At 38.8% G+C, this 15,708-nt stretch overlaps 1 protein-coding gene across 9 annotated transcripts in view; it reads left to right on the top strand.

Annotated features, from left to right (window-relative positions):
• Positions 1-15,708, top strand: part of ABLIM2 (actin binding LIM protein family member 2) — a 145,812-nt gene that overhangs the window by 111,207 nt on the left and 18,897 nt on the right. For 5 of the 9 annotated variants that reach the window (XM_068943440.1, XM_068943438.1, XM_068943439.1 and 2 more), the window contains 4 exons: positions 2,489-2,590; positions 3,852-3,905; positions 8,940-8,992; positions 9,576-9,723. In XM_068943440.1, coding sequence (XP_068799541.1) covers positions 2,489-2,590; positions 3,852-3,905; positions 8,940-8,992; positions 9,576-9,723 — 357 coding nt within the window. The remainder of the gene's footprint in view (positions 1-2,488; positions 2,591-3,851; positions 3,906-8,939; positions 8,993-9,575; positions 9,724-15,708) is intronic. The other 4 variants (XM_068943442.1, XM_068943441.1, XM_009686213.2 and 1 more) reach the window with 2 other exon arrangements.

The following is a 15,708-nucleotide window of genomic DNA, read 5'->3' as shown; positions in this document are numbered from 1 at the left end:
CTTATTTGAAGATCTTATTTGAAGCTCTTCCTCAGTGTCTGCCAGGCAAACCTTGAAAAAGACAAATTTGTGGAGAGGTCTCATTTTAGAGATTTTTATGATAGGGTAGGTGACTGTCTAGACTTTCTACACGTGGACTTTCTACATGGGCCTTTACTATTAAATACTTTGTATGCAAAATGTGAAATACAGCTACTCGCTTGTTTTAGAACAAATAAGTGGCAGAATTTTAAATATAATTTAAATATGCATCAGCTTGTAAGAGTGGGCTTCAAGAAGAACTTTGTTCCCTCTTTCCATCCTTTATTCTTCCCTTTTGAGCGAGTTTTATGCGATGGCTCCGCAAACTGCTCCGTGTAGGTGATCCTCACGTAGAGCAGTTTGCAGATTTGCTGCCCTCTGTTTTTTGTGCTTGCATCCTGTTTTCTTGCAAGTTTACTCCTCCTAATCGATGCATTCTCGTGATTCCCTGAATATGCTACTGACAACCCAGCTCTAAAGAATGACTTTTTTGTGTGTGTACAATACTTTCATCTTGGAGTGATAAAGTGATTATTTATGCAGGTCATATATGAATAAAGATTTTTAATAATATGGTAATATTCTTCTATTAAAAGAAGAATAATTACACTGTGAAAATCAATTGAAAACTTTCTTTTTTTTTAATTAAAACTTTCCAACAGAAGTATCACTTTGAGATGAGCGTCATTACAAGATTTTTAAAATTATTGGACTTGTAAGGGACCTTACTTAAGTAACTAGCGCTGTTCCTTCCTGTCAAACCTAGAGTGAAATTGAGGTTTCCCGTCATTCAGTAAGGTTGGGGCCTAGCGACTGAGGAGCAAGCAGGAAAGAAAAAGGGAAATAATAAATACACGGTGAGAACCTGCCACCAATGGTTTCCTTCCAAGAGCAAAACGGGAATGAACAAACTGAATAACTGTCTGGTTCCTTGTCCGAGGACAACTTGACTGCAAGCTGGTGGTGCTCCAGATTTCCAGTAATTCTGTAATTCTTTTTGGGAGGGTGGTAGTCTAAAATCATGTGCAGTTGTAATTTCAGTTTCTAAACTACTCTGATTATATTTTTTCAACTGGAAGTCATTGTTATTGAGTACACAGTGGCAACAGCTGAATAGTTTTGCAGTTTTAATTTTGTACCAAATGTGGAAATAACAGACTCAACATTTAAAGCAGATTAGTTAAGTGTCATGAGATAAATAACACATCCTTCTGGTCTCGTTTGGGCTGCTTCTGTCCCCGCTGTCACTTGGTGGCAACACACAGTTGACTCGGGTGTGTTTGGAGTGACAGACCTATGGCCATACTGGTTGTCAACAGAGGCATCACAAGTTTTTAGCAGATACTTCCCCTTGGTCATGGCCTAGATTGCTATGGTAATCCAGTAGTTTTATGGTAATAAAGCTTCCCTTCACTCAGGTCAGAGTTCAGTGATAGATCCCAAGCTCTGAGCGGTTCTGCTGTCTTTCCCCAAAAGAACTTGCTATAATTTCATCATTAATATCCATTAAGTTTGTGCTCCATCCACACTAAAACAGTAACAGCAAATAACCAACCGTTTTATGTTAGAGTAAATGTCATGTTTGGCTTCCAGTTGCTTAACAGTGCTATAAATTAATTGGATTTTACAAGTCCCAAAAAAGTAGAGCTTTACTTTTTTGTTTGCCAGGCAGCACTATAATGCCATAGAGTTTGCTTTGGAGAAATAAACGGAGAGGAAATAAATAGTACCTGATGAGTATTTGACAAAATGAGAGGAAAAATTAATATAGCTCAATACTGTGCATACCTTAAGATTTTGTCGAGTGGCTATGGCATTATAGATTCATGACTTGATAATCCAACCCTGTTTGCATAAATATAAAATACTGTGGCATGTTACCTGTGGGGACAGTTTAATTAAAAGAATACCAGATTTCAACAGCAGCTTTTGTCATTGATATATGCAGGAATATTTGGCTTAACTATAACATCTGTTTTTCAGTCTAGTCTTGCTTTAGGCAATTTAAACACTACCAAATGATTTCATTAATGGTTTCAAGGGCAGGCTATAAGCCATACCGTTAAACTTCTCAAAAACTCAACTGATGATAGATTATTCACGTAAGGCTATGCAGAACATATTATGAGATTATGGATGTTTTTATCCTTTTATTTTCTGCATTACAGTATTTTTAAAAGAGAAGTGGGGATGCAAGACTGCAGTGGGATGCCAGACTGCAGTTTAATCTGATATTATCTATTAAGCATTTGTTATTGATGAGATAGATAGCTGAAAACTAAAATTCATCGTTCTGTTTGGAGATTGAGCCAATACACTGTGCTGAAAAATAATGGGTTTTACATAAACCATTTATCTTAAAAAGTTGGATTAACAAGTCATTCTGAACAAGCTTTTATGCTTGAAATACTCTACTTTGCTTTCCATTTTTTTCTTTTACCTGCTTTCTTTGCTCTTCCCCTTGGAGGCAGTGAAAGTGGTCGGAGCACTCCAAGTTTATCCATGTACTCAGACAGCAAATCTTCACCTTCTGTCTATCAGCAGGCTCCTAGGCATTTCCATATTCCAGGTAGGCATTCACTGCTTCGCTTTTGATCTTCAATGGCTGGCACCTATTTATTCTCTTCTAATTGTATTTTTATTTTTGCATTGATTTGTGAACTTAGAACTGCAACAGAAGAAAACTTCTGATGAGTGAGAATCCGTTATCTGTTAAACTTGGTCTCAGAAATAAAGTAGTTACAGTGCTGTGTGCTTATGTATAGAAAGGTTTGTATTAGGGGAGGCACAAAATGACAAATTTAATTAAACCTAAAGGGATACAGCTGCTTTTAGAGCCACAGCTGCATAGTCTGTTGAATGTTGTGGAGGATGGAAGTCTGAATGGTTTTTTGTTTTTATTTTTGTTCTTCCCTCATCTGTCTACTCTGAATTAAAGAGTCATATTAATGTATACTTTAAGACAGATGAAAAGCTTTGGGCCACCACGAAGCCCGCAATAGCTGTGTCCTTGCATACACACTGTACCGTTTTCAAGTTCACATTCAGTTTACAAGCACATGAAATTTATGTCCAGCCTGTTTAGCTTTTTCAGTGTTAAGCCTATCCACCTGCTTAGTGGAATAGTTTATTTATGTTTAGCTTCTGGGACTGACTTTTCTATGAACACAGCATAATTAGGGATTGTATCTGCCCAGGTCAGTAGGCCTAAGTCATTTTGACATCCATACAGCATGCTATGGGAATCCTGGACTGTGACCTTGAAGACTTACCAAAAATACCTGGAAGGCCAGGTCAGCTCTACAGCTCAAGATGTAGACAAACTATACAGCTTCATGTGAGAACGTTAGGCATTTCTAGTATAAACATCTACATCTGAACGTGTGCATTCTCTGATAATTAATGGAGAAATAATCCCTTTACAAGTGTGACTATTACAGAGCACTTTCCTACAATGGTACAGATTTCGTCTTAAATAATGAGAAGCGTAGCCAGTTTCTCTGTGTTGACTGTGAAGTATAAATTAGTAGCCCAGATGTGGCCATCTGCATACCAGCAAATGGGTACTGCTTGAGGTGTCATAAAGCATTCTGAGGGACTTAAAGGGTAGATTATGCTGTCTAGGTAGGCACAGCCCCTGTTTTAAATATATATTGATGATGGACAATGCTGTATTCTCTTACAATTACCAGTGAGTAACAAACCAGTGAAAGAATGAGTGGTCTTTGCTTGAGTTTGCGTTTTAGTGTTGTTAAGAGGACACAGGAGCAACATGGTCTAAACTGCTTGCTTACTCTTTTGTTCTTTCCTTTCTCTTTCCTCTTTCTCAGACACTGGCGTAAAAGATAACATCTATAGGAAACCTCCTATCTACAAACAGCATGGTACTGTCTGCTTTTCTCTCTCGCAGTTTTTGCTATACGTCTTTGTAAAGAAACGCCTATTGACTGCTGAACTGGTTTGCATTTTGGTACTTGCATTTCATTATGCCCTATTCTCTATAACCTAAATTAGAAAAGGAAAAGAGGTGATGTGAAAATTAAATAGCACGTTGTATGACATGATGTCCAAGGATTCAGTAAGTTCTCTATAACTGGGATAATGATATTTTGCCTTGTCATGATAATTCAGAGGTAGTACTAACTTAAAAGCAGTTTGCTTATTTTTGGAGTGATAAAAAGCATATAAATGTATGACACTGCTGTCCTGTTTTGAGACCATGTTTTGGAGTATCTACTGTTTGTAAATAATTCTAACCCTGCTGGAAAAAAAAAAAGTTCATTGATAGGTAGTGTATATGGAATATCTACTTTTCATCTTTAGGATCTTCAAGCTGTCTAATATCAGGACCAAATATAATCACACCATGTCTGTTAAGGACAATTTTTTTTCCCAATAGGTGATATCATCAGCAAGATACCATTGGAAAAGCTTTGGTTGACCCAGCTACAAGATTGGTGTCTTAAGTTTCTAAACAACAGAAACAAATACATGATGTTTTATGTGACTGATGATCTGAGTTAAGACTCTAGTGAAGAAATGTGCTTTGAACACAACAGTAAAATGAAAACATTCGAAATGGTATCAAAGAATTTAATGAAAAATTTCTAGCAATGTAATCCGTTGTTTGATTTCAGATATAAATTCTGATACCAGCTATTCTTCATGCAAAGCCATCTGTAAGCTTCTGAAAATTCAGGTTTTTTGGTTACACTGTTTTCTGGCTTGCAAGTAAGAAACCCATATCCAAGTATGCAGCTAATTAAATATTCTGTAGTGAAAAGCTAATTAATATTTAACACCAAAAACGGTCTTTATTTTTAGGTTATTAGAAATGTAAGGTTTGCATTCTTCTGTCATTATTCCTGTTGTGTATGTCACTAATTAACAGCACTGCAACTTCCATGTCGGTGTCAGCGCCTGCTGTGTTGTCGGTGACATTTTACAATGAACTTGGCTCGTGATACAGACTTAGTAACACAGAATTCATTTTTTAGACTAAATTCTATTATTAATGTATTGGAGGACCTCGGATTCTCTGCTACTTTGCTATTCTATTTAACCCCCCGACTACCTTGCCACCTCTCTGGATCTGTCATTCCCCAGGCAGTTACGTAGCATCTGAAGATTTCTACACCCAAAGAGGTGGTGGGCACCACTGCTGTATCAGCTGCCCAGGTCCTGTTGCAATAGGGTGCCTAAAAAGCACGTAACTGCATTTCCGTCATTTCTGATTAAAGGAATCACTGCTGGCATACTTACGTATTCAGAAGCAGAGGCCAAAAAATAAAACACGTGATATAAGCCTGCGCTACACCAAAACTCTGTTTTACTGTTGAGTACTCCACTACCCAGGAGAGAATGAGAGAATGACGTAAACATGACTGTAAGCCGCACCCGAGGCACTTTGGTGATGAAAGCAATGCAGAAGGGAGAAGGAAGTTCTGCCACTCTTCAAGGCCAGGGAAGGTCCAGTCCTGGAGGAGGTGGCTTCCCAGCTTGAGGAAAGTGGGGAAGTGGGGAAGCCTCCCAGCAGCCACTCTCTATTGCACTGCTGCTGGAGCAGGCGAACTTTGCCTTTACCTGATAGCTGACGACTTTCTGTGGGTGAACGAACAGTCAGGAAATTCAGCAGATCTATCACTGACTTTGTGGTCAGAACAAACAAAAATCGTTACACGTGTTCTTCTCTTGTGATAACAGGGGGCTTTGCCTGATTTAAGATTTTTAATTAACGTTTTCAGTCCAAAGCATGATGTTTTTATGTAGTTACCATTTTTATACTACCTTTTATGGAAAAACGATAGTTACTTCTATCTAATAGAAGTCTTCTGTCTCTAATATCCTGTATCATGGCTGTGTCATTTAATTTTATAGATATTTTTAGTTTGCAAAGGATTCTAAACAGCAGCTTCTTTCCTTTGAGGCCATTCATTTTTATATCAATTTGCAGTCAGTCTGATATGCAGCCAAAGACTGGATCATGTCAATTCTGCACTGCTGTATCTTCACTGACAAAGGAGTTATTCCTAGTAGTCACTAGCAGAGAATCAAAGCATGGAGTCAGTAAACTCTACAGCACAAGTATATGTATTTTAAACTTTCTTCTATGTATTGTAGGTGTTCGGAAAGCGTGTACTGAAAATATGTGCTAGTTGTGTTTCTACTAAAGTGCAAGACATTAACTCTAAATCAGAAAAACCAAAATCAAATCCAAGTCACATTTTGATCTAAATCAAAAAGATCAGAACAAGGAACTTTCCTTGCAATAGAAAGACAAGTAGAATTTACCTTTCGTTCTGGAAGAACTCACAGCAGAGGTTGTATAAATCTTTTTACTAAAGCATGAACACACGTACAACTGATGATTCAGCTCCTCAAGCTAAAGGGACACTGAACTAATACATCCTGAAAAGGAGCCAGAGAACATTCCTTCGCTGAATAAACCAAGTTTGAACAAACAAGCACAAGAATGTTCTTTAAAACAAAAAGTGCAAGAAACTCTTCCAAAACATTTGGCTTTAAAAAGTTTCAGTTACAGCAGTGCCCAGCAGATTTGCTTCAGCCAGAGCTTCTGTGTTTCTATTATAAACACCTAACTCTAGAGTGAAAAAAGGTGGTGGAAAAATGTCACATACAAGCAGTCAGACTGTGAGCTGGTGTAGGGAAGTAAAGAGCATGGGAGCCTGGATGGTCATTCTTTTGTGTGCGCTCATTTTCCAGGAAATTTAGTTCAAAGTTAAAAAAAATTGAAGGGGTTTGGTCTTCAGCACTGATCCACCCACATGAAAGGTACAGTTCTTGCCTGGGTTCTCAGAGCGACTGCGTGTCCCTTGTACCAGGGAAGCTAATGCTCAGTGCTGGCGAAACTCAGGCCACTGGGTTTTATCAGCCCATAGGGAGCAGGTAAGCCCTCAGGAACTTCATGTGGACCTTTGCAGGCCCCTGCTGATTTTGACTGGACTGCTGTAGACCTCTGTGTAAAACTTTTGACATTTAACTGTTTGAAATCAGGTAATATCAAGATCCAATGAAACCTATGGAGTCGCTGAATAACACTTTGGAATAAACTCTTTTTTCTTTTAAAAACATCAACTTATTGGGAAAAAACATTTTGCAAAAATGCATCAGCGTCTCTTTAAGAATTTCTGATTTACTGAGCAGTTCCATACATATAACCTGGAACAACTTGTTGGCTGCTGTCACGGGCATTTTCTCAAAATGTCAGTGAACCAAGTTTAAGACCTTACTGCAATGTAAGGACTTTATTTTCCATCTTTCACATATTGTTACTGATTAAACACTGATTAGGATATTTCACTGGAAGGCAGGCGAGCCAGGTTCAGGTATCTGCTGCTTCTTTTTCAGAGTAACAGCTTACTATCCTAGGAAAATGCCTTGGCCGTGAAGCCATTAGCTAAATGTGCAAATCTTGAATTTTTCAGAATACTGTTTTTATTTTCTGACCCAGCTTTGTTTTGCCAAATTAAACTGGGAAGAAACACTACAGTTACAGATTTTCGCCTCTAACCTGTAGATCTTTCCCTTACTGCAGTTTGTCACTTTTAATATATCACCTCCTCGACAAACCAGTTATGGTTGTGATGTTAGCTGTGTAATGGCACCAGAAAATGCAGTAGAGTAGCAGTGGCATGCTAACGGTAGATGGCCTTTTGCCCATGTTGTTTAGGTGCAAATACACTGGGTAGGGAAATGGAGAGGGAAGAGCTGTTCCCAACTAGCTGTGATTGCAACAGGAACTTCTAAAGATGCAGTTTGTGCTCCTCCGAACCTCTGATCCTGAGCAGTCTCAATTGATCCTTAGCTTTCATATTGTTGTATTTCTTTTATTCTTAATATACCTGATTTTCTGGCTTCACTGTGTTGCATGGGGCTCCTGTGTCACAACGCCTGCAACTCGGGCGTTGCAGACGATCCCGTTGTTATGATAACCTGTCATGGGCTTAAAGTTCTGCCAGATCATTACTCCAGTGTTATGCCGTTAAAACTCTCCCTGAAACAACACAGAGTAATACAAAGGCAAGTAGGACTCAGACTTTGGGAAATTATCTGAAATAATGTGAAAATTGGCACAAGTTCTTTCTGCAAAATTATCTCTGAGACCATATAAGACCATAAGAAACACATCTGATAGTTGGGAGCTATCTGATGAATAGCTTTTACATTTTCAGTTTGGGTTTTCTCTTCCTCGGGAAGTTGGAAACTTAGGAGAGAATAAAGCAACAGGTAAATGTCAACAACTTTTTTTTTTGAGAAAAAGAAAGCAAGGCAACATAGCCAGAAAAATGGATGGTTGGGGAACTGTGAAATTTAGAGTCAGTCCTCTTTTGCTCCTGCTAATCAAATGATAAACACCTGAGAGGGTGGTCAGCTCCCTCACATACCTTCACACCCTTTGGACTGACTCGGCTTCTCTTGCAGATATAATGAAGAGGTAATAGTAGATTTCTTCCTGTCTTTTTTTACCATCCTTGCCTGTCCTTTGGGGAACATGGGGGGACCAGATGTGCAGACACTGATATAGCTAGATGACTATGTGTATTTTCATGATCATGGTACTACAAAGGAACAGAGAAATGACTTTGTGCCATGACCATGTAAGTCTGTCCCTAAGTTACGATATGGGATTTTTCCCTGCAGTCACTCCCCAAAAGTAGCTTCCTCTTAAACAAAAATAGATTTTCTACATTGACTGTATGCCTACAGGATGAGTATTACCGCAGTTATTTCAAAATGATTTTAAATAATTCTGTGACGCTATAGCTTTACACATCCAATTCCCTGCCCACTTTCATATTTTTTTCACTTTTGAGAAAGTGAACATAATCACAGTCAAAATAGAAGGCGAAAAAGATATAGGTCTGTTTTAATTTTTATCATTAACTTTTATCTTCCAGCAGCAAGACGATCAGACGGGGAGGATGGAAGTTTGGATCAAGACAGTAAGAAGGTAATGACCAGAAAGAACAAAAGGAGGTAGTTTATTGATGTTTCTTGAGGAAACTGATTTTAAAATGTGTTTCTATTTGAAGAAATAATTGTAACTGAAATAATCATGCTGGTTTTAGGTCTTTCCAAGAAGACGTAGAAAAGCATAATCTCTCGCTCAGAGGGCTTAGAATCCACATTTTGCAGTAAAGAAAGAAATAGGGGTATTAAGATTGTCAGTAATAAGTTCATGGAATTTCACTGAGTATAAATATGTACGTTGGTGATTCAGCTAAGGTTGTTGGACTTCTGTTGAGAATGTTTGTCTGCATACAAGGTAAGTGTTACTGAGGATTAAATAAAAATGAAACAGTGCATCTCCTAAAATGGGGCAGAGGGGACATCCTCAGCTCAGCTGGAAGTTAAATTTTTTGATAGCTGTAATATCTAATGGGGGATTACATGATCTAGTGCACTTTTATAATTCAGTAGGTTGTTGGTACAGCATAAACATGAAATCAATGAGCAAGAATTCCTAGATTAGCAAAGCAGGAAAATTGCACTCAGATGTTAAATCCCGTATGACAGGATTTTATTCCCTTCAGCTGAAGAGCAGTTGGCTCCTTCTGAAAGGGGATACAGACACCAGAACTAACTCACCAGATTCGGACACCCGGTCACTCTCTCTTACTCCCGGAACGGAGAGAGAGAACTTGCAGAGGATGCAGGAGAGCACCACCACCACGTATTCACGTGAGTGTCGCGTGGCATCGCGTGCCCAGCTGTAGCTGTCGAATAGTAACGTGGGAAGATAGCCCTTGCTGTAGGTTTGTGCGCGTAGTTTCTGGTTTGCTCTGACCTCCCATTCTTTATCATAATTATACGTATTTGTCTAGCCGTGGCTTGTAAATGTTCAGTACCTTCAGAGTGCAATTGCTGAAACTATTCAAAACTCCAGATAGCAAGCTTTGCCACCTGCCATACTAGTGAAAGAAGAAGCCGTGACTTTATGAAGAAGTCGTAGCATCTCTTTGGAGAGCAGATTTTCCTTACAGTAAAAGTGTGCCCCTAATGAATATACAAATGTATCTGTTTATTTGCTGCCTGTTTTCAGTAAGCACAGCAGTAGAACTTTTTATGCCTTTCTTAGACTAGTTTTGAGAAATACGTTCGTAGGTTCCAAATTTATCAGACAAGTTGTTGACTTGCGCTAAGTACTCCTCCATAGAAAGTACACGTATTGCATTGAACGTTAGTAATTTCTTTTGTATCAGGATAAAGGATAAAGAACGCTTTGTTCCAAAGATTAATTTAGAATTGGCATTTTTTATTGTTGCTCGCAGTTACACCTTTTAAGTTCACAGATATATATCTGGATATATAAACCACTATGTAACCAGTTGGAATAACTGGGTAATTTTTGTTAGTAAATGTTTATCTGAAGACCGACCGCATGTACTTGCTAGCTTTCAGCACCAAAAGCATTTTCTGCATGTTTCTCATTCAGTATTTCAGCAAGTCAGGAAGTGTAGGAAATGGTCATCAGAAGGGGAGTCTGAATTTTACTTTTAAGTTACAGAAATGGCACAAAGTAGATTAAATGACTTTTAAGAGGTAACTGAGCTACTCTCCTCCCTCCCTGCCTGCTCCACTTTACCCTGTACACCAGTAGCAGGTCATCTGGGGCGAACAAGCTGGGGAAGCAGTTTTCCAAAATAATGTATCCAGCGCAAGGTATGTCTGGCAGCAAACTTAGACTTGTGGGCCTTTTGGTAATGGAGAGCTGGCTCCATCAGCTTATATTAAGGAAATTATGGCTTAGCTATGCAAGGAAGAGGAAGAAGAGATGCAGCAAATTCTGTCACGAGGACAGAACAAGATAAAACAGAATGGTTATGTTGGAATATCGATCTCACTGGTCTAAGCCAAAGGGATAACCTGAAGGGATTTGATTTCTTAAACATCGCCAGACACTTCATCCGTGTGCACAGGGTGTTTTGCAGGCAGAACTGCCTCCTATCACCTCAAACACCTGACATTTAGAAATTGTTCTACAGAAATGAACACCTGAAGTTTCCATTGTGATACACGTGTCTGGGATGTTTGGAAGCTTTCTGGTGGAGATCGGGTGCTTTTCTATATATGTTGTGAGAAAGTAGGTCTTGTGTAAAATCTTTAAACATGGAAATGTAGCACACAATGAACTGTGCTACACAGGAACAACATACAGTATCAGAGTTTGGGGTTTTTTTCCATAAGAATATTGCTATATCTGTCGCTATTCATCTACACCAGCTTTTTTTTTTTTTTTTAATCTTGGAAATGTGGAACGGTAAAAGCTAGAAATAGAAAGGTCTCTGTTGGGGTCAGTATCCCCTGTTTGCGAGGGCAATACTGATGGTCTAGTCCATTTTCCAGTTTTTGCTTAGTGTCTCTGTCCCTCCTGAAAGTTAGCACTCTTGTCCAGTTAGCAGCTACACAGTGACCTCAGGGAAGTTTTCTTTTCCTGACATTCACACTTCTTTTCTTCTTTTTTTTCTGATTTTATGCAGCCATATACCTGTTTTCCTAGCTATGGACAACCGAAATTCCTTCTTTATTCGATGTTTCCCTATTTGGGTCTGAATATTTGTAGTTTATCGCGTGCTGTGTCAGTCATGAAGACAGTAGCTTCTCTCCCTCTTGCACTTATGGATGAGGAGCAGACAGATCGATAATTCTGTCATTCAGCCCAGTCTGTGCGGTGTAGTCAGTGAGTATCAGAGAAAAACTGTTCAGGTATAGGTTTGGTGCAAAATAATTACACGTAAAATAAAAGGGTTAGCAGGCATCGGATTGTGAATCTCTAAGGAAACCAGAGATGGGCTCCTCTGCGGTAGGAGATATTTAGCCACATTGTCCTAGCTATGTGCCCAGAAGAATATATCTAGCAGCGATGCCCTGAGGCTTGGGCAATTAGCAGGCACCTAGAGTGGAGTTTGCTAATGTCCCGCCACATTGAAGACTAAGCAGCAGGGCCTGCATCTCCTCCATTGAGGACTTGGCAGCAGGGCCAACTACGTAAATATGCACCTGCTTTCCCTCCGCTAGCTCTGAACTGTCTCGTTAGAGTACTTTTAAGGGCCTGTGAAAAGTAGCTAAGCAAGTTTGTTATCAGCAGACTTAAACACTTAGGGCTCACAACTGTGGAAGATGTATGCATTAATAAATGAAGAAAGATTGGAAACCAGCAGGCTAGAGCATCCTGTCTTCCCCACAACCTCACCTCCTACCCTTATGTATAATATTTAAACAGTCTTATCTGTTATGGCCATCACATAGAGATTCCCCGTGTCTGTATGTGTAGACGTTTAATAGCTACTATTTATCATAAGTCATGATTTTAAGTGTCACATACTTAGGAAAACAGACTCCTAATGAAGAGTGTAACCCTTGCTATTTATCTGTACCTGATATGCTGAAAGGCAACCTCAAAATATTCAGGTTAGGGTGAATGCCATCTTGGAAAAAGCAGGAGCCGTATCCATGTAGAGAGCAGCTGATGTTCATAAAGTCTCTGGTGAGAAAGAAATATTGTTTTATCTTGGCCAGTTACTCCAGAAAATTTACTGTACAACTGCAGTTGAGCGTGACAATGAGCAGTATATGGTTGTTGGCTTTTGGCATTATGTTTTTCCTTTGTATTAAAAAAACAGAAAGAAGCCAAATACAATGTGTTTAACTTTACAAATAAGATAATAGGAAACAGAAGCTAGGTGAAATGCTATTCCTGTTGGTGTCAATGGATCTTTTCTTACTGGCTTTATTTGGGTTATTTAGGCTTTATCCATCCCTTGGATTTTTTCCAAACAGCCACAAGATGTCGCTTGTGTCTTTGGATGTGGCTCAGAATAAAGCCTTAATCTTAACTGTATAAAGCCTTAATCTTAACTGTTAGCCTGGGAGAAAAGTCCTGAGCTATTAGGTATTAGAGTAAGTTTCAGTTGTTTTCAAACCACGTTCTTCACCTTTGTGCATTTTTGCCTGGTCCTCACGGAGGATCATCACTCCTCAGGAGGACGACAGGGATTTCACACCTTCTGGCTACCTAGGGGCAGAAGTACTGAATCCTTCCCTCTTCTACCCTTCTCTGGAGACCCCAGTTCCTACACTCCTCAGTGGTTTCAGCATCAGGATTTTACACTGTAACATTGCTTCAGTCAGCCTCATCATGCAAAACTGAGTAGAAATATTTGAGATAGAACTAGATATCCCTGTAGCCAAGAGGCCAAGAAATTGAACTCTGCACGAATGTTCAACACCAGTATCTTTCTCCAGGCAGCAGTAGAGATCGTAATTTTTTTTGCAGATATGTTCACTACCTGTTACCCTCCTTGTCCTCTAGTGCCATTATAATTCCGATAACATGCAATAGGAGGTTTCCAGTTTCCGAACGGGGATAGGTAAGAGATCCTTCTAATTCAGTATTCAGTACTAACACCACGTCCATATCAGCCATGAGAATAATCCCCTGCAGGGCCAAGGACAGGTCTGTTCGTAATCTCTACCACCCCTCAAATGACCATTGCTTATGCTTCTAAAGCAACTGTCTATTCTGTTATTTTTATATATATGTCACCCTCATTTTGCTAGATTAAATAAGTCAAGCTCTTCAAGCCTTCTTTCCTCTGATGAGCTTTCTTTGCCGTGATTATGTTGCACGTCTTTTCTATAACTGTTCCAATGGAATTAATTTAACCCACTTGAACACTGGTGAATAGGGACAGTACAGTGAATTCCTTGATGGTGCCCTGTCACAGCCTGAAAATAGTACAATTAGTTCCATATTTCAAATGTATCAAGACAGATGTTTCCATAGAAGACCTTTGTCTTCTTGTACACTTACATCATACTAGCAGCTCATGGTTATCCTAATCATGGTGATTAAGCCTGTCTCTTCCACCATCATTTTGAACTGATAAACTGTCAGGTTAAATAGTAGAAATTTGGGATTTCTTATTAGTCCCCAGGTGCATGACCTTTCGCATGTATTATTAAATTTCATCCCATTTCTATTACTGTAGTGTTCAAGGTTATCCCAGTTCTTGATGATATCTCAGTCCTCATATGTTGGCATTGCTTTATAACTTTGTATGGATAGCAGATTTTATTAGCACATTACTGTTTTTGGTGTCCAGATTATCAGTGAAAACATTAAGCAGTTTCAGCTCAACACCAGTCCACGCAGACGCTTTTCTCATTCAGCACGCCTCAGTTCTCACAACCTCTTTCTCACATTTCATTATTTCCCTGCCTACCATATAATTCCTCTGGTAAAACCCATCTTCTCCAGTTTTGCTTTTATTTTGCGTGTGGCAACATACCAAACACTCTAATGATAGCTCATTAGAGGAGATCGACAGTTTCTTTTGTGCAGAAGTCATTTCCTGTACAAAGGGAGCTACAAAGTTAGTCTGGCACTGTTTCTTTAACTAATGTTAAACCAGTTAAAATCTATGTAAATGTAATTGATTTTCTGTTTACCTCTGTGTTTTTGTTTAGTCTCTCCTTAAGATTTCTGTTGGAAGCAAACTGATAGGTCCAGACCATGTTTTTCCCTTCTTAAATATAAAAAAAGATTGTTGCTGCTCTCCAGTGATACAGTAAAAATATGAGGCATTGGTCTTGCAATTTTATGTGAGTTAGTTGAAATTATCAGCTCCCTGTTTAAAAGTACATGAAGTGCCTTGAATTATGTTTCCATCATGACTGTAATTTCTTTGCGAAATGAGCTTTTTCCCTCCTTGTACTCAATCTACCCTTTGTTCCTAAAAACTGAGGTGAAGTATTCAATTAATATTGGAGCCCTACGTAGGTTACCTTTCATCTCTACTGTGTAATGACATCGCATAACTCCTCCTCACTGATCCCATTTCTTTGCTTGTTCTCTTTTTATTTATATAGCTGGAAAACCTTTTGCTATTTTTTGTAATATTGTTTTCATTGTTTAACTCAGCCTGACTTTTGGCAGTTCTCACTTTATCTCAGCACTTCTTGAGTTCTTTGCTGATCTAGCCTTTGGTTTTTCATTCTGTATGCTCATTCTTAATAATCTCCTTAGGGTACTCATTAATCCAGTGGGGTCTGGATTCCCTTTCTGCGTTCCCCTTTGGGCACAGATTGCCAGCACTTCTGGCATAAGTACATTTAGTTCTTTGAGCTCTTTGTCTAAGTTTATTAAAATGTGCACTAGTGGGATCAAGAATGTTTGTTGCAGATATGTGTTTGTTCATCTTCTATTTAATTTAAACTGATTCAACTTGTTGATCATCTAGTGCAGGGTTATTGTCTGAAGTCATCACTTCCATGCAATATTAATTTTTATTAACCAAAAACTAGTCCAAAACATTTTTTGTTGATTCAGTGACAATGAGAGTATCTGAACTTTCCTGTTAAACTCTCAGTGTTAAAACTAAAGCTTTTCAGTTGTTTTGCACTGACTGCACACAATTTCATCGCCATAGTAGACCCAGTTAGTTCATGGTAGCGCCACTTTGCCAGTTTTGTCAGTCTTAAAGATTTCTTTCCCTTCACTGTTTATGCTTTAACTCACTTATTTCCTTTATCCTTTGCCATATCTTCATTTATAGGTTTTTTTTTTTCATTTGAAGCAGCAGAAGTTTTAAAGAGAGCAGGATTTTTTTTTTTGAGTAGTAGGACACCCACCCTTTGCTTTTAAGAAACAAAGCCAAAACCAGA

This window comes from Struthio camelus, chromosome 4, assembly GCF_040807025.1.
Source record: "Struthio camelus isolate bStrCam1 chromosome 4, bStrCam1.hap1, whole genome shotgun sequence".
In the NCBI taxonomy this organism is placed as follows: Eukaryota; Metazoa; Chordata; class Aves; order Struthioniformes; family Struthionidae; genus Struthio; species Struthio camelus.
The sequence above is the reverse complement of the archived record's forward strand: the minus strand, read 5'-3'. Positions and strand labels throughout refer to the sequence as shown.